We start from the raw sequence: 18,774 nt of genomic DNA on the forward strand, positions 1-18,774 counted from the left end.
TTTTCTCCTGTGTGACAGCTTAATTAGGTCTGAATCTGCTCAACAGAAGGGAGTTTGCATTCGGTTAGCGGAAGAGACAGAAATGGACGGGGATTATGGGCGAGAGAGAAAACTGGTGTTGAGCTGCAGGAGGAGGAACGTGCAGAGAAAGTGTTTGTTCAAGAGTTTGTGAGTTTATAGAAACAGCCGGTTTAGAACAAATAGTCACTCACAAGGTTGTTCACCAGGGTCAGTACTCCAGTGGGGGAGAGGCCAGCGTGACCCAGAACAATTCGCCTCAAGGCGAGGCATCATGGGGTTTTATTTTTAGTGGGGAATTGTTACAGTCTCACAGCAGTGACCCCCCAAAACACACACACACACACACACACACACACGAACACATGTGTGCACACTCTTGCTCTTTTTTATTCACCCCCTCCGGGGCTTCACTTTCTTGCTGTGTTTGACCGTTTACAGACCCGACACAGATGCCACCGCTTCCCTGCATGACCGGGTGGACAAGCTGGAGAAGCACCTCAGGTACGTGCAGCGACACGTCGGCTTCGCTCACTTAAACGGGAGCTGATCTGTCAGAGACGAAGAGCGCCCCTCGTCACTTCAGTGATTAGCACTGCGTTACGAGGGAAATGCTCACTTTGTATCGGCGCTCATTACTCTCCCACCCCATTAGGAGTCTGACGTAACGCACGAAGAAGGAAGGAGACGTATTTGTAGTCGACACATGCGCGCACACGCAGGCACGCACGCACACACAAAAACATGCATGCAGCATTGATATCAAAGGACTGCTGTCTGTCCCAGGATATTCAAAGATCCTCGGGCATTTTCCATGTTACACCTCCTCTTCCCTCTCTCCAACTCTCTAACATGCACTCTCTCTCAAACACACACACACACACACATACACACACACCGACTCACCCCCTCCCCTCAGGCTAAACCTCCAAACAAAGAGAAGTGATGAGGAGGAAGGAAGAAAGAGGAAACATGGGGAGGCTGAAGAGAAAGTGAATGCAGACGATGATGCTGCCGCTGAGGAGGAAGAGGCGGCGGGGACGCCTGTGCCGCGGCTCATTGTCAGTCTTTATGTTAACCTCCTCACCACATGTTCCCGCGCCCTCACCCAGATGAATGCCGCAGTTAATGCAAACTGTCTGCCCTTCGAGTGCCTGCAGATATTAGCTGTGTGCAGCTGCTGTCACCGCCACTCGCTGGCACATTAATGTGTGCACGTGGTGCCCACATGCACACATTCACACTTAAGCAGACGCACCCATGGCTGTCGCATTTGCGTGTGCATACGGTCACAACGGCCCCCGTTAGTTATTATAATGAACGGCACTAGAGACCGAACATCTGTAGGAGCTATTCAGACTGGAGGGTAAATCCTACACACCCACACACGTACGCACGTGCACCCCTTCTGCAGTAAGAGCTGTGGGTAAACAACATCCAACCCAGGATAAGTCCCGCAGCTGCACCACAATCTGTTCTTAAAGCGGCTGAAAATGCAGCGTCACTTCCAGGTTCTTTTGTGGTCCTTGGAAACGCCGCTGTCTGCAGAGGTGATCTTCAGCTCACCTTTATTATGATTTCTCCTGTGTGTGTGCGTGTGTGTGCACTGTTGCAGTGTGTTAATGTGCATCTTATGCATATATGCATCTGTGCTCAACAGCGTGGCTGAAGTCCTGGAGAAGCACGGTCTTCAGAAGCCCATCTCGTATGTGAGGAACAGCCAGAACAGCGAGGAAGAAGCCCACCAGCTGATGGTGAAGCTGTGCCGCCACACCGGTCGCAGGTACAGACGCAAACATGCCGCTTCTTTTCAGGATATGTGGAATCTTTTTTCGACTAAGTAAAGGGAAATCCAACTGTCTGCTCAGAAATCCCGCTGTCAATGAGACGGTGTGGAGGGGTTTACTGCAGGATCTGCTCGACATGCAGCAGAACGTGTACACCTGTCTGAAGGATGAGACGTGTCACCAGGTAAGAAAAACCCGCGGCGAAGCAAAATAATCACATTTATGTGCTGCTAGTGCTGCTCAGTTTTAAACTTTTTACCGGGTACACATTGGCTTCTGCAGGTCTTTGTTGAGTCCCTGCTGTGTTCCAGCCGTGCGGAGAACATTCGCCTCGCGGGGCAGCTCATGCATTGCTCCAAGGTATGTCAAACATTTCTCCTGAGTCTTAAAAACACACTTTCTGTGTGAAGGTAATGAATATAATAGTACCTTAACTATGCTGCTAATTGAATTAATTATGCTGCTTATTTAAGCTGCTTTCATATTTTAGCTGTAACAGGTGTTGCAGGAGCCCACGAGAGCTCGGCAGGTGCTCTTCAGGGAGCCTAAATCTGTGGTCTGAAATTTTGCATTCATGGTTCCAGGTCAGCGAGGAAGTCCCTGTCAGTCTGTCTTTCCGTGGTAAAGGGTGCGCTCTGAAAGTGGCCTACGACAGCAGCGTGGAGTTGGTGTTGGCGGCCGCCAGGGAGTATTTCAACTCATCCACAACGCTGACAGACCCCTGCATGGGCCTCGCCAGGTGAGGAATTCAGGAATCTATTAATCGGTCTCACTTGCTTTATAGGTTGGATTCAGAGCCTGAACTGGTGCAAATGTTGCTCCTGCCTTTGATAACCATCGGGTGTTTTTCCTAGCTGATGTTTTAATCAACACCATTTGGTCTGCCTGGCCTGAGTAGCTGCATGTCCTCTTAAAGCGCATCACAACCTTTCATATGGAGCAGAATATCAAGTATTTATTGTGCAGCTGCTGGTTTGAGAGCGCTGTCTAACCTCTGCTGTTCTGGTGGTGAATTGGGACACTAATTGGGTCGTCATTCATTTAAAGTAACTGATACACCCACAGCCTACACATACACTTGGACAGCATCATTCATTGTGGTGTTGTGTGTGTGTGTGTTGTGTGTGTGTGTGTGTGTGTGGTGTGTGTGTGAAATGGAGATAGGAAGGGAGGGAGTGACGTGAACATGTGCATGTCACTTTAAAATGGATAGTCCACACGGACTAGCAGCCTGTGTGCTGGAGATTAAAATAACTGCTCTACAGACACATTTTCTATGTGGACTAAATACACACACACACACGCACGCATGCACACTCACACACACGCGCATTCCTGCACACGTACTGAAACCTGTCCTGAAAAGCCATTGCCGTTGGATAATGGGCCCTAAATCCGCCCCCCAATCCCAGGTGTTTTCTCGTCTCCAGCCCAGTGACCACTGGGACTGAGTTTCAGGAGTTACTGCTGTTAATTATCATGAAGAGTTAATTCACCCAACCTGCCAGTCCTCATAAAGAGCGAGAGGGTCAGTGCCAGGCTTTTGTTTTCATGTCCTGAGATTTGAATATTTAATTTCAACATCTTGTATTTATTGGTCCTACGGGCCAATAAAAACAATCACAAAAACATTCACTTCAGCTTAAAAAAAGCTGAAATATCACTATTCTCTTTTTCCGCCGTGGCCTTTCTCTGGTCTGAACTGTTCTATCTATTTCAGATCTCTCCCTGTTTAACATGAACTATGTAAGAAGGGCTTTTCAGCTGAAAGCTTTTCCTGACAGTGTGGTCCGCAGAACCGTCCCCGGCGCAGAAGCGCGGCCCCGCAGACGCTCCACAGCACAAGCACATCGGGCACACGCACTGTGGGGGTTCTACGCTAGTTGTCAGGATCACTCCCATTAGACGTTCTGCATCATTCTCCTTCATAAAGAACGGTGGAGCCATGTTCTCTCACATCCCAAGGACAATTTCCTCCACTTAGCTGACATCAGACCTCCTCCCTAAGCTGTTATTTTAAGCTGGAGTTATTTATTTGTGTATTAATCATTCCTCTCTTCCCTGCTCTCCGTCCTCCACCCGCTGTTTTGTTTAGGCTTTGCTGTGCGATAGTGTGATTAAAAGGCAAGAAAATTAGCACAGACTCGCCTCTGAAGGAGGCACAAGTACATCCAGAGTCCTGTTACATATGCAAAGAGAAGCGCTGCGTAATCCTATTAAGGCTAATGAGTGTGGATCGTGTTGCAAGAGAAAACTTTGCTTCTGTAGATCTGTCAAATTAGTCTAGACTCCAAATGAATCCATTTACGTAGTCCGTTTTGGATAATGGTGTTGATATTTCACGGGCTTCATTCTTAAACATTTATTTGGAGCTGCAGCATCCAGCAGTGTGGCTTTGTTGATTTATTTGATCTATAATGTAGCCATGAAAGCAGCAGGACTGTTGCACATCAGCCTGCCTGGCTGATTTGTCAGTCTTCATTTTTGCTGGGAGATTTCATGCCAGGTGAAGTATGAAAGAGGGTTTTAAATGGAACCAGTTGGAAACACCCTTTTCCTTCACTCTGATATGTTAAAGCTACCTTACAGCTCGTTCATCTTATAAATGACTGATGATGATACTAAAAGAGCCTCAGCTGGGCCCCTGAAGTCAGTTGAGAATTATATGGCCCCTAATTATGATGAATACAATCATAACCAGCAATATTAAACCAGCTAATCTAACTAGTCACCAGAACAAGGGAGCGGGTTTCATGTTTGTAGTATAAGTTCATGAATTTGTTGTTGTAACAAGGTTAATGCAGCAGGAAGTCCAGATTTTAGGTGTTATCTGGTTTCCGCAGCTAGAGTTGATCACGCTTGCTAAGCGCATTGCCCCGTTGTCCTCATCCCTCCAGGGCATGTCTCCAGCTGATCACAGACTGTCCTCGGCCCGTCCAAGATGAACTGGACCTCATCAGCGCCCTCAGCCAGCTGGAAGACTTTAACGTCAGCATCCTGCCACTGCAAGGTACTGCAAGATCTTCCAATCCGTGCGTCTTGATGCAAGACCAAGACACCATTTAGGGGATGTGAGGAGGCCAAGCTCCGCCCACCTCACCTGCCATATGGCATCCCCCCTTCACCACTATATCAAAATGAATCATTATTTATGGATCAACTGTTGAGCAAACAACATCTGCTTGATGGTCTAATTAGGATCGAAGCGTACGTGCATCTACACACACACACACACACACACATGCACATATCAAAAGATGTCATTTTAAGATTTCTGCACATCTGTATTCCTCACCAAGCTCTGTTTTTCCACCACATCAGTAAAACACCATGGCAGGTTCACAGACACCAGTATGAACCAGCATCACCTCCCTGCCGCCTGTTTGCCTCCAAGGTCTTTTCGTTCTTTTTTTTTGTCATTCACTTCTTGGTCTCTTCAAACCGAGCCTCCAGCATGAAACGACTGTGGCAAAGAGCAGCATAAAGTGGCATCCTTCTCGCTCTTTCATTTTTCTCTTTGCATCACTTATCCCTGTCTTTTCCAGCCGCCTTTTGGCCCCCTCCTCCTCTAACCGTGGACAGCCTTCACACCAGGGGTCAATGCATTGTTTTTTTCCTCTTTTCCACTTGTTCATACCCGGAAGGCAGAATAGTCTCCAGGAAGAAAATATGACAACGAAAGAATTAAGTCAAATGAGACAGAGGAAAGAAGACTTTTGCAAAAATAGTTTTTTTTTCTCGTGCTTTTTATTCATTTTTTTGTGTGTATTTTCACAAATGATTGTTTTAGGAAACACACAGTATAAATAAAGTTATTATTATTTATTACAAGTGCATATGCAATCCATCTGCCTGCTGCCGTCCACCTACACAGCCTCAGGCAACACTTCACACACTCCAGCCCCCCCCACAGTCCCCCCCAGGCCCCGTCCACAGCAGAGAGTGTTCAGCGGTGTGTGGAGAGAGCCACTAAACTGCAGTCTGCACATATAAATGGATCGCAGCCATATTTTCTTTTAACGTTGTAGGGAGCGTCACTCCTTCATAAAACAAACTCTGGATCAGAAACCAACAGTTGTGGCATTAATGTTTAATCTGTCTCGTCCTTCGGCGATTTATCTGTAAATTGCTAGCTAACGGTAAAAAAAACGACCATCTTTATGTCTCCTCCACTGTTGGAGGAGGCTTTTGTGAGCAGATTGACATTCACTTTATGGCAATATAAAGAAAAGGATGGGAAATAAAGGCAGTGGATTTTTATTACTACTTGGAAATGATCCATCCCTCCATTATTGTATGTATACAGCTTGCACTTAAACACAAATTTATGATTAGATCAGCATTCACATGTGTAAAAATTAATGTTATAACGACGTTTACTACTATATGTGCTGCTGTGGTTGTGTGTGTGGCGTAAAGGGTGTCGAGTATCATCTGCATCCCATTATTTGTGCTGCATCTCTCTAGCAGATGTCTAACCCCACCTCCCTCCTGTGTCCACCAGTTCGCCTGTGCTCAGACCGCCTGTCCCTCATAGAGGAGTGCATCGCTCACTGCTCCACGGCCTTCAAGCAGTCCACGACCCTGCTCAGCCTGGCCTCGCTCCTCAGAGTGGCAGGTACCCAGGATTTCTCTGTCGCTACATGTATAAGACAAAACCGTACCCCCGCATCTGTGTGGTTTGCGTTCTCTCTAAAGACACCAGCCCACCCGCCGGCCTGTTTCTGTCCCTCCCCCCATCCTCACGCCTGTTGCTCTCCTCTTTATTTCTCTCGCCGCGGTCTGTCGGCAGCCGGAGGAAACCTGTTAGCCGGCCTGGTGGCATTTCTCTGCCCCTCCCGCTCGCATCCAGTCGGCGGGTGGCTCTCGCTGGGGGGCGTAGCTGGGTGGGGGGGGCGAAAAGGCAGACAGATGAGAAGTGGAATAAACAAATTTTTTAAATAAATAAATGCAGGGGGGGGTGGAGGTCTTTGAAGGGTGCGTAGCTGTGGGCCCTGTGGTGAATATTTAATGCAGGTATCGCCAGCACATCGGGTGAAACCCGGAGGGATCAGCTGGTGCTTTGGAGCAGCTGAGCCTGATGGGGAAGAGGTATGAAAACTTCTGGGAGTCAATCAACAATTATTTGATACTAATTGATATTGAGCTGAGGATCCTCGTGATCCTCGCCCAACGGTGTTTATGTTGGACGTGAGCTTTATTAGCCTGACACGTCTTCTATTTGCTGTTTTTCTGACCCTGTTTCACCGTTTCATCACGGTCTGTAATTGGACCATCAAACTGAATAATTGTCCAGGATTGAATCGATGGCGGAGAATGTCTTCATGACCAGAGAGCGCGAATGACATGTGAACGCACACCCGCACGTGCGCACACAGCTGCCGTTTGATCCTCAATCCTCACTTTGGTTGAGAACTCGGCCCTGTCATTTCGCCTTTTCCTGGTTGTTTACTTAGCTCAGTTGGAGATCAGAGATTGCCTTGATTGCATCGCCACATGAGCGCTGACACCACAGCTAATCACTCCCCGATGTCAAACCGAGATCTACCAGACAGCCGGACTCCTGCGTTGGGAGGAAGAGACAGGACGTTAGCCTCATTTACGGCAGACAGACACGGATTAATGTCTAGTCAAGGCTCTGTTCCGTGGTGGATCTAAGACATGATTACGTCCTTGCATCCCAACCTTGAGCCTGTGCATGCACAGCCAGACCTTACCACATGATTACCACATGTTTAAGGTAATATATGGGATCAGATCAGATCTGCTGTTAAGCATGTGAGCTCTGACATGTTGACATTTCTCAAGATTAATAATATAGAGATTATTTGATTTCCGTGTGTGTGTGCAGGAGATGACAAGGAAACACGGAAAGGCCAGGTACTGACGCTCCTGGCTGAGCAGGCTCTCCAGTGCCTGGACTTCAAGACCTCCTACATCCACTGCCAAGATCTCATGGCGGCAGGTACGTTGGACGCACAGACCGCAGATTTTACGATGGGTTTAATGGTGCCTATTTTGGCTTTCCCAGGTGTGGTGTTTCCACACCCATTTAACCTGGCTACAATGTTCAGTAAGTTAGGGGTAGGGAAAAAAGCAGGGATGGTGTATTGACTTTGTGAAGATGGGATTACCAGAAGCCAAAGATTGAACCACTCAGTCTTTCCTGTATCCCCTTCAATTCTGCATCATCACCTCAAGTCGCATGTTCTTCTGGTGTCTGTGTGGGAATTTTATGAGGAAACACTTCCACCCACAGATGCACTCATTAGGGCAACTGGAGACTCTGTGTGTGTGTGTGTGTGTGTGTGTGTGTGTGTGTGTGTGTGTGTGGGTGTGTGTGTGTGTGTGTGTGTGTGTCCAGGGTGTATTCCTGCTTTTTCGCCAAAGGAACACAAAGATGGGCTCCGGCACACCTCGCAGCTCTAATTAGGCATAAGCAGCTTTTATGGAACATGAATAAATGAATTACAGCTCCTGTGTATTAATGTGGTTTTACTGCCGGCTTCGTCTAATAAACAGCTGCAGTGCAGGTGTGAAAACTAGTTTTCACATTTATTTTTCTCAGTCAGATTGGAGCTGGATAATTCTGCCTCCGACATCACACGAATAAATCTGATAAAACTTTTGGGTTAATTAGACTTGTTGAGGCTAAAACTTTTATTTATGATCGTTGATATAGGACATCTAATTATAATGCATCATTTTAATGACTCTTATCAGCACCGCATCAGACGTACTTTCCTAGCATTAATGACTTAATATTTCTAGGTAGTGGAGACAGTCGTAAATGAGTTTGGCCTCAGAAGAAACTCACGAATGAAAAGCCACCGAACGTCAGCTCGTCATCCATCACGCTACAGCCGGATCAGATGGAACCGCTGAGGCGTCTCGCTGTTACAGCTGACAGTGGCACAAAACAGTCAGAGTAAATACCGTTTGCAGGGAATGTGCGTAGTCCATCTTTCCCTGAACCTTCATAACTGAGGCTGGAGGATCTGCGGTGCCGACAGATTATTTTCCCGGACCTCGTTAATGTCGCACTGAGAAAAGGCTGATGGGGAGAAAGGAAAAGGCGCACTCCAACAAGCAGCCCTTGCTCTCGGCCTGTGAACAACAGTAAGAGTGATCGAATCCGTTTGTCTGAATGAGTCAGTTGGCGTGTTGGTTGTCGGCGGTGCTGAAGTCACAACTAACGGAGCAGAGTTACAGCCAGAAGAGAGGCTGAGATCCGACTCGGCTGTCTAGCGAAGGTCGACCCGTTGTATTCATATCATATCATGTTCTCTGCATTCATGAGTTTCATCAACTATCAGATCGACACGCGCTTCTATTACTGCCTCGCTGACCTTATCTGACCGCCCGCTGCCGCCTGCTCCTTCCTCCAGGATACAGTCCGGCCTGGGATGTCTGCAGTCTGCTCGGTCAGTGTGAAGGATACGGAGACCTGGAGGCCCGACAGGAGCTGTTGGCGTTTTCTCTGACTCACTGTCCTCCTGACAACATCCACGGCCTGCTGGCTGCCTCCAGCGACCTTCAGAGTCAGGTCATTTTCTTGTACTTTCACTATTATAGCGAACAGAATGATGATGAGCCAGACGTACAGTGAGCCCATATAAATCTGATTATTGTCTTATTTCTGGATAAATAGAGGTCATATTTCCTCACGTTACTCTGATATCTTTGTACATTTATAACCGTTAATCTGACATATTCTTAGATCACTAATTACATATAGTGAGAGAAATCCCATAAATGGACTAAATAACCTGTTAAAACTGGGTTTTTGTTTTTGCTTGCTAACACCTGAGATTCAACTATTACAAATATCTAATTAATCCAAATATCTGATTATTATGGTCATGTGAACTGGCTCGGTGATGCAGGTCAGAATCATTTAGGTCTCCTTAAGCTCAATCATTGAATTATTACCTTGAAGTAGAATTTTCTCTGTGGAAGATGTCATTTTTTAAAATATCTTCATATGTAAAAATTGAAATTGAGCAGCCTGAAAAGTAACCCTGACTTGGTCAAATGTGACCTAACCAGGTGAATACATAGATGTAATGATCAAAAACAGACTTGTTGGTCTTCCAGGTGTTGTACCGGGCTGTTAACTATCAAATGGAGCCTGTTCGATTGGAGGGCGAGTCAGCTGAGACAGACCCGTCTGTGAAGGTTTGTACCTCGCCCGAGACGTTTCCATGACGCCTCTCGGGGCGATGGGCGTGTCTCCTTTGCTTTGTTCCGTCTTTGTGTTTTCCTGCTGCTCCATATTTCATGAAGTGTAAATCCAGTGTTGTGGCTGCTCGTCTCCTCTGATTTATTTATGCCTCCCCCTTCTCCTCGCCCCTCACTGCCACCAGCTTTATGGTACCTTGAGTGGGTGTTAATGTTTGATGACTTGCATCACCTCCTCTCTGTGTGGGGATGGGTGCTCATTTGAGGCTGTCTTTTGTCATTCCATTGTTCGATTGATGTCTCTACTCCACTTCTGTGTATATTTAAGCCCATTTATTTGTCCCTGGTGTGTGTTCCTTACACACACACACACCATGTATGTGTGCTGAGGGCCTTTTCATTCCCTGACCCACAATCCCCCTGCCATCCCCCTGCCAAATGAAGTATTGATGAAAGGAATAAATGCTTTGGCCCCTGCCCGCTGGCCCCCCACATTTGGTTTTGATGTTGTTTTCAGCTGAACTGTAACCAAAACACCATAGAAACCGATCGTTCTCTGAGAGACTCCAGGATTGAAGTTCTCACCCCATCCTCAGTTCACTATTGCATTTTTTCCCCCCGATGGATTATTGGTCAGAAGCTTAGATCGTTTGTACAAATCTCAAGCCAAGCATTTATTTACACCAGCAGCTGAACGAAGCGGCTGAAGGAGCAACCTCCATGTTGGATACAACCCTTAAATGTGTTGATCAGATCATCGTGAGAAGAGGGTCTGACATGTTTACATGCACTTCAGAAACACATATTTACATATATCAGACTAACAAGTATACAGTACATGCACGAAGACATCAGAGTACTGGAAAGAACTTTCAGTGTGTTCATTCACTTCCTTAATAACTGCTGAGCAATCAGATTACATTATGCTGTTCACATCATCACTTTGATAATCTGATTACTGCAGGAAATAATGGTTGCATTTTAATGGCCATGTAAACCAGCCCAGTGATTAATTGGTCGTGGGTTTAGTTATGTTTTTTTTTATATATATATATATCACACAGCACCAACTACGGCAGGAATTTGTCTGTCCTTTGACGCGTTGATTCTCCAGCACCATCATCTCAGAGAGCTGTATCAGTGTAGTGAAACACTAGCTTTAATAATAATAACATCAATCTGATGCACTTTCACCTCCCTCCGCTCACGTGTCTGCCAAATCCAAATCTATCAAAGCTTCCTGCAGGCAGCAGACGGCTATTTTAAGGATTAAACCACCAAAAATGATGCTCCCCAATAACCTGACCACAGTTGTCATGTCCTGGTTTAGACCCACGGTGCCTCTATGAGCTCCCCTGTGGGCACGGCGGGCGACCTGCTGCACAGGACTACGGCGAAGACGATGGAGGTTCTGACCACCACGGGGGAGACGACGAAGGCCGTGCTGACGGCAGTGAGCGATCATCGCTGGTGGAAGGAATCCCTGAACTACCTGAGACCACTGCAAGTAAGACGCTGGCCTTTGATATCACAAGTCTTTTTAAGTACCACACGATTCCCTTTTTTCTGTAATAAATATGTCTGTTTTAATAAAAGTACAGATTATTACTGTTTCATTTGTGGTATTGCGCCCAATATCGTCAACGATCGTATCCATGGGGTTCCAGACCAGAGTGCTTTCTTAAAAACAACCAATCAGAAGCTCGTCTCTTGCAAAATTAATCGGCCCACCTGTTAAATATTTCAGAATCTGGCCGTTCACCTGACGGCTTGGCTGATTCACTGGTCGCGGGGGCAAAAATGAGTGGCGTCGCCCGTTCTCTTGATCGCTAGTGGGCCGTGAGCTGTAGGAAAGAGAGATGACAGTGCTGAGGGCACGTTGTGAAAGTTTAATGATGTTTTGATGGCTCCTCAGGGTCACGACGTGGGAGCCACCAGTCGGGAAGGGGCGTGCGAGAACTCCAACCTGGAGCGCCAAGGCTGTAGCCCCTTTTATCAAGATGTCACTGATGATCCCTTCGTGGACCCGGTGAGTGGCTCGTTATGTTCTCCTGGTTTCTGGTTTTATTCGTACCCCAGGACATTTTAAATTACTAGAAAATGCCCGAGTAGGTTTCTGACTTTACGGCTTTTGATTATATATATTTTTTCAGTATTGAGACGAAATGAATATTGATTTCAGACTAAGGCACTTTGAATTTAAAGTAAGGATTAAATTCATGATGGAATAAACGGTCCACGCCAACAGATGTATTGGGGAATATAAACCTGAGGTGAACTCATCTCTGCTTCATTGCACAGAAGGTTTTGACTGTTTTGAGATGTTCATGATATCTTAAGGGTTTTCGGTTGCCATGGAGTCAGCAGGTAGCGCGATGATGATGATTGCGTGATTGCACGCCATCCTTTTGTCCCCCCGCATGTCGGCCTGTTGTGTTCACGTCCGTCTTATTCACTGCTGTGAGTCGTCCTTTCACTCGGAGACACAAATCATGCGGATTGCTGAAAGAGTGGACATGAGAGGAAACAGAGGAGGCCGATATATCTCTTCTCTTGACATTTTAATAGGCCTCTCCAAATCCTTTCCCCCGCTCCCTTCCCAACATCTGTCTTCCATCATTCGCGCACCAATAACAGCCCCTCCGCATCAATCCCTCTATGAACCGGCCGATCAATAGGATCGGTTTTTACCACAGCTGGGGGGGATGGAGAAGAGGCACGATTGGGAAGGAAGTGAGGGAGGAAGATGGATGGAGGGAGAGCAGCAGAGGCTGTGGTAAAGTGCCGAGGCCGACTCGAGAGGGAACTTCACTGTTCACTTTTCAGACACCTGAGGACTAAGTTGGCACCGCTCTCGATAAATAATTATTAGCGCATTAAACGCGAGTATGGCTCAGAGGTTCTTCTGTTTACCTCATTACCCATCTGTCGCCACTTGAATTAGGACACCCTGTCATGTGAAATACATCCTTTCGGATTCGCGCTTCCTTTTCCGGGGCTCCCTGAACGCTGCAAATGCACATGTTGTGTTCATCGCTCTTCCTCCTCTTCATTTTGTCTTTCAGAGTCAAGACGTGTACTCGTCCGACAGAGACGTGACCCCGGAAAGCTTCGCAGAGGTTCTGCTGAGGACAGGAAAGCTAGCTGAGGCTAAAACCGAAGGCCAAACGCCATTTCCAGCGACTGAGGGTGAGCATTGCGGAACCCGTCCCCTGAAAACCGCGTCGACGTTGGGAGAGGAGCCCCTACTTATGCATTAATGCATACTCGCGCTCGCCACTGCAACAATAAACAAGTAGCGACGGCGGTACCAGAGAGATAGAGGAAAGTCAAAATATCAGGCTGCGTGATGGATCGCGGCTCACCAAAATCAATTCCACTTCAAAACCACACGTGTGTGAGTACAAGCATGTGCATGAATGTTAATGATGGGAACGCCAAATAACGCAAGCCAGGCTTTTAACCGCAGTGCGCTAATGTGTGCAGATGCAAACATGCGTAACCCCCCTTCGCCACCAAATCAGTATCTCTTTTCCTGGAAAAAACCGCGTCAGCGTGGACAACGCAGCGCCTGATAAGAGCGCTCGATTGATGACTCCCGTGCCGGCCAGCCATCCTCAAAAACAAACAGGGATCCGGCCTTTAAGAAAATAAATATATCGATGTCCCACCTGGTTCAGATAAAGTTGGGTGTAATTAATGATGACACGGGTGTGGCGGCTCATTGGATTGAGTTGGCTGAAGTGAGAACAAACCAAAGGACACACACACATACAGATATGTCTTTTGGACTCGGTTATTTTCCACCACCGCGCTACCAATTTCGATGATTTAGCTGACGCAGAGAGCCAGAGCGCATGTAAATACATGTGTGGATGCACTCACAGGCTCCTGCAGCGTCACTTTATCACCCTCTCCCTCACACACACAAGCAGAAATACTTTATGCTTTTAAGTCAGGGTTATCTATTCTGCGTGTGTGTGTGTGTGTTTACCCCTCTGGTAATTCCTGTCCCGATGGTATCAGTAGCTTTAGAGAGGCGTGTAATCAGCTCATTCTGAGGTGTAGCTCATTGAGACCCGGGAGGGGTTCAGAGAAGAGGGGAGAGGAAAATGAGAAAGCAGGAGAGAGAGCTGTTAGAGCTCTTTAGAACAGCGCATCCATGCACCTCTCCACGGAACTCCCGGCTACACGTGTCAGACGTTACTGTGCATTTTGTCAAATATGTACCCCAGCCTCTGCACCTTCCTCTGGGTCTCCACCATTGTCCATGCTCTACTTTTCTCTGTCTGTTCCATTTTGTCTCAGGCTTTTATCACTAGCCCCGGCTTTTGTTCTCCTCGGGTCTGAGACTACAAAGTGATGCTGTCTGCCACTGCTCCTCTCTGCTCGCTCCCACCGCCGCTGCCTCAGAATGCTGTGATTAACTGAGGGAGTCTGTGTGTTCACAGCACTTACTGTTCATCTGCTGAACGAAGGGAGTTTGTATGCATGCGTGTTTTTTGGCCTCAAGGGCAGCATCTAGAAAAGAAAGGGGAAAAATATTTGTCTAGACTCCATATCCCAGCATCCTCAGGGATGCCAGGATAATAAAAAAAAAGGAGCCGTGTCCTGATTTCGCATGTATGTAGTACATATTAAGATTCCAAGAGTCTCCACAGAGGGTATTTGTGCTGTTTCCTGCAACTCTCAGGTCTTTACCAGACATAGAGAAGTATGATTTTGGAGGATTTAATCCACATCCTTGTTATTTACGTCTTCTTTTATGTTAAATGTGGTTAAATACATAACATGGATTCAAAATCTCTCACTGTCACATCAGTAGCTGTGACAATAATGCCACTTTGGTTTTATTACCAACATATGAAGCTCCAATCAGACCCCCAGTCTGCTGATTCACACTATTGTCCCGCTGTTCTAAGCAAAGAGCAAATGGAAGGGAGGTGTGCAGTAGCAGATCATTAAAACTCATTGTGTTTCTACGCAGCTTGTGGAAATGTTTGGAGGCCTGAAAGAGCAGCGCGCTGCTCCCTTTGTGCGGGTTAATCATGCATTCATGTGATGTTGACAGACATGAAAAATTCTGATTGAAGCCAAAACTGAAACAGTCCAAATGAGGTCCTTTTGTGCTGGATGCTGTTTGGCTTAGCTTATTAACAGTTAGCCTAATCGACCAAACTACGTGTCAGGATATTTTATTTGAATTTAATTGAACTTTTCTGGAAAGCCTGTTTAAACAAGAGGGAGATATGTGATGTGAGTTGTAGCTTATTTTTTTTAAAAAAAGACCTCAAATACCTAAATGAAAGTCACATTTGGACATTTTCAATGTTGACAATTCTACACAAAATTTTATTACTTTTGCCTTACATTTTTGCAGTAATCATTATAAAATAGTGTTTTTTTTCCCTCTCAAAACCCAAATGACTTAATTTTACACTCACGCACCGTATTTCCGTCAAAGGCGCTGTTATTTGCCCTGCCAGACCTCGAACTGGACACTAACTCGCATTAGGTCAGTGCTGCGAACGGGACAATTTAAAAAGAAGAAACGACACTTTGGAGTCTCATAAGCAGCCATGGCCCTTTTTTTTTCTTTTTGCAGGCAGCGTGCACGGGCTGATTTGTCATTCTGTGGATTCAACTTTAAAGTGCACTTAAATTGGACTCATCTGAAGAGCACTCATAAAAAGTGGGCATGTACTTACTCTTTGAGTAATGAATGCCGTCTCTTCGAGACATCAACACACGCGCTTATGCACACACACACAAACACACACACCCAATCAGCATTTGTCCAGGATGTATGTAAACATGCGCAGACACCCACACAAAAGCGCCGCTAGTAGATGGACAGAGTCCCAGAATACACGAGAGAATTTTAATGATGCTTCCCGGCATCCTTCTCTATTTTTACCTCTCCTCTTCCTCCGCCGGGTCCGCTGAGGGGTGCTTCTGACAGGCACCGTTGTCTGTATTCAACAAATGTGGGATGAGACTCATCCAAGAAGGGACGGTTTAATCCTCTGTGTTTTTGTTAACGCGCTCTTTTTCCCTCTTCCTCCTCCCTCGCAGTGTTGCTGCAGCTGGCCGACGACGCCTTTCCCAGGGACATGACGCTGGCTCTGTCCTACTTACTGGCCCTGCCTCAGGTAGATGGACGCACACTCACACACGCTTTATTTTAGGCGGACTCACACTCACAGTTATGCAAAATCCAAAATGATGTTATATAAAATGAAACGAGGCCAAAAATAAAGCAGCGTCTTATGTAAAACAGCCTAAGAACCTCTGAATAACTGCAGCAGGTCGCGCGGAGCCTGATAGTCCGATGTTATCCTTCGTGCTGCACACACCACCTCCCTCGACTCCATCAACAGTCAGTCTAACGAACAGGCCCGTCGTGGCTCCTGATTGCTTTGTTCCAGCTGTCAATGTCCATCCGTATGGATAATAAACCAAAAAGTAAACCAAGTGCACCAACTTTTTGTGCAAGTGAGGCAGTAAAACCCCTCATTAGGCTTAACGCTCAGTTTTATGTCCGTTGAATGATTCAACTGCTGGAGTAAACATCACGTAGATGGAACCAACAGAGCTTGTTAACCCCATGTGGATTAATAGTCCGAGGCTCCTGAGAGTCTGCTGGTTGGTTTTAGGGGATTAAGTGTGTATTTCAATAACTATTTGACATTGTTTTGATGGATTTCTACTTCTCCGGTGCCGTCATTTGTTCATGTCTTCCTCCTTTACATGCATCCATGCAGGTGCTGGATGCCAACAAGTGCTTTGAGAAGCGGTGTCACTCCGCCTTGTCGCTCCAGCTGGCTGCCTACTACTATTCCCTGCAGATCTACTCCCTCCTCAGTCCCTGCTTCAAGAACAAGAACCACACCCTCTACCAGGTTTGCGCCAAATACATTTCAAGGTTATGTCTCAGTTTGAGGAAGGGAAGTCGGATTCTGATGCTATCGGGTGGTCAAGCTCGATCCTGCAGGTTCAGTGTTATTGAGTTAGCATACGACGGCTAATGGGACGGTATTATAGAAAAAAAAAGGGACAAATAGCAATTACAAAAGCAAAAAGGGAGTAAAGAGGAAAGTTAACAACAACAAAGTCAACAAAACTAAATTTCACCCAACACCGATACCTTAAATTACATTTGCAGGCAGATCCACAGTCACCGGTGTGTGACACGGAATTCTAAGTGCTGTGATCCATTTTACGGATCAAAGTTTTTAACTATTCCATCAACATCAAGTGATGGAAAAGGCCCGTTCCATCTATGGTGCAGATGATTAAAAAAAATGGCTTTGATTTGAATTTTAAATCTCTCCTGAAAGCTTGGTCCCGGATGTTCATCAGAAAGGATGCTATTTAGTGAATGCATGATCAAGCACCACTCAGAAACCATGTTTCCAAGCTTCCTGACCGATTGTAGACGGTTCAAGGTTTGATGTCTTTCAGAGAAAGATGCAGTCCGCAGGAATAAAAGGTCATGATCTGCATACTGTTGTATTGTGACAAACGTGCAACAAACGTGAATTTAATTGGTTCCACTTTTAGAGTTTCATAACCAAACCAACAGGAACTACTAGCCACATCATTGTCAGATTTCTTCAGAAACCATGTGAAGAGTGAGGGCTATAGGGGGAAGTTCAGGGAAAAGAGGCAGGTGCACGAGATGCTCCTGCACGTTTAGAGCTTTTAAAGACAGCAGGCTGCAGCACAGTGGGCTCCACTTTAATGGGGTGCCTTATATCAGTTTTACCATCCTGAGATGCTGGTGTGCAGGCTTATGTCACCTCTTGAGTCTTGCTGGCAAACATAAGTGTTCCCACAGGCATATAGTTTTCAGAGGAGCTCCTCAAGTGGCAATGCCCCCCCCCCAAAACGTCCCCGTAGAATAAAAGTAGTCTTGTGTGCTTCATGCTAGCTGGACACTGGCAATCTTTAGTAAATTTGTCAGGCTTACAATAATGTAACTTATTCTACGAGGCAACAAAAACCACAGATACCTGCAACACTCATGTCCCATTTCTTCAGGAGAACAAAATCTAGTCCGTGGCAGGGGGAGTGTGTCTGCAGGGTTGTCAGGTGGTGATGGTGGAATAAGAGAAGAGATGCCTCTGACCTTTTCTTTGAGTGGAACGCGGCTCCTGTGAGGTTTAACCTAGGTGGACGGGGAGAGGGGGTAAGACGTGGAGATAAAAGAACTGAGGGGAGGAAAAGACCAATGGAAGAAGTGGATAAGTGCATCCCCAGTTAATGCTCAAGGGCATGGACGTGCACAAAATAAAGAAAATCAAAATGCAGGAACACTTCCACGCGCACACGTGCTACAAGTTGTCCTCAATCCACCGACACACACACATCCTCCCAGCATCATAATGGTGGTAATCACTCCCCCACCTCCTGCCTCAAGTGAAGTTCAAGTCCATTAACTTAAAATATATACAGCCTTTTACTGCTCCGTGCTACACTGGGCGGCAGCATATGTACCTTCATTCTTAGCTCATTTCTTCTTTTTTTCACTCTGCTGTTTTCTGCCCGAGTGCTTGTTTTATTGTGTTTCTAGGTTTTATTCAGTGCAAGTGGGACCCACCCCCGATTGCAGTCTGGATTTTTATAGCGGGGGGGGCAAGATTCCTCTGATTTCCTGGACATAAATGTATTCGGTCAACTACTTTTAATGCATCATGCAAGCGAAAAGACTTCATATCAATGTCAGATTCTCCCTCCGGCTGTTTGAACCATATGAAATAGCTTCAGTCTGTCTTGCAATGAAGCT

At 46.3% G+C, this 18,774-nt stretch overlaps 1 protein-coding gene across 1 annotated transcript in view; it reads left to right on the forward strand.

The window, feature by feature from the left end:
- The window catches only part of nbas (NBAS subunit of NRZ tethering complex), a 91,860-nt gene that overhangs the window by 31,782 nt on the left and 41,304 nt on the right, over window positions 1-18,774 (forward strand). Inside the window, exons 27-41 of the mRNA XM_029849397.1 lie at window positions 460-522; window positions 1,679-1,801; window positions 1,887-1,989; window positions 2,088-2,165; window positions 2,390-2,544; window positions 4,703-4,815; window positions 6,310-6,423; window positions 7,657-7,770; window positions 9,194-9,351; window positions 9,903-9,983; window positions 11,317-11,493; window positions 11,902-12,015; window positions 13,052-13,175; window positions 16,062-16,138; window positions 16,751-16,888. Coding sequence (XP_029705257.1) covers window positions 460-522; window positions 1,679-1,801; window positions 1,887-1,989; window positions 2,088-2,165; window positions 2,390-2,544; window positions 4,703-4,815; window positions 6,310-6,423; window positions 7,657-7,770; window positions 9,194-9,351; window positions 9,903-9,983; window positions 11,317-11,493; window positions 11,902-12,015; window positions 13,052-13,175; window positions 16,062-16,138; window positions 16,751-16,888 — 1,732 coding nt within the window. The remainder of the gene's footprint in view (window positions 1-459; window positions 523-1,678; window positions 1,802-1,886; window positions 1,990-2,087; window positions 2,166-2,389; window positions 2,545-4,702; window positions 4,816-6,309; window positions 6,424-7,656; window positions 7,771-9,193; window positions 9,352-9,902; window positions 9,984-11,316; window positions 11,494-11,901; window positions 12,016-13,051; window positions 13,176-16,061; window positions 16,139-16,750; window positions 16,889-18,774) is intronic.

This window comes from Takifugu rubripes, chromosome 16 (assembly GCF_901000725.2).
Source record: "Takifugu rubripes chromosome 16, fTakRub1.2, whole genome shotgun sequence".
Lineage (NCBI taxonomy): Eukaryota > Metazoa > Chordata > Actinopteri > Tetraodontiformes > Tetraodontidae > Takifugu > Takifugu rubripes.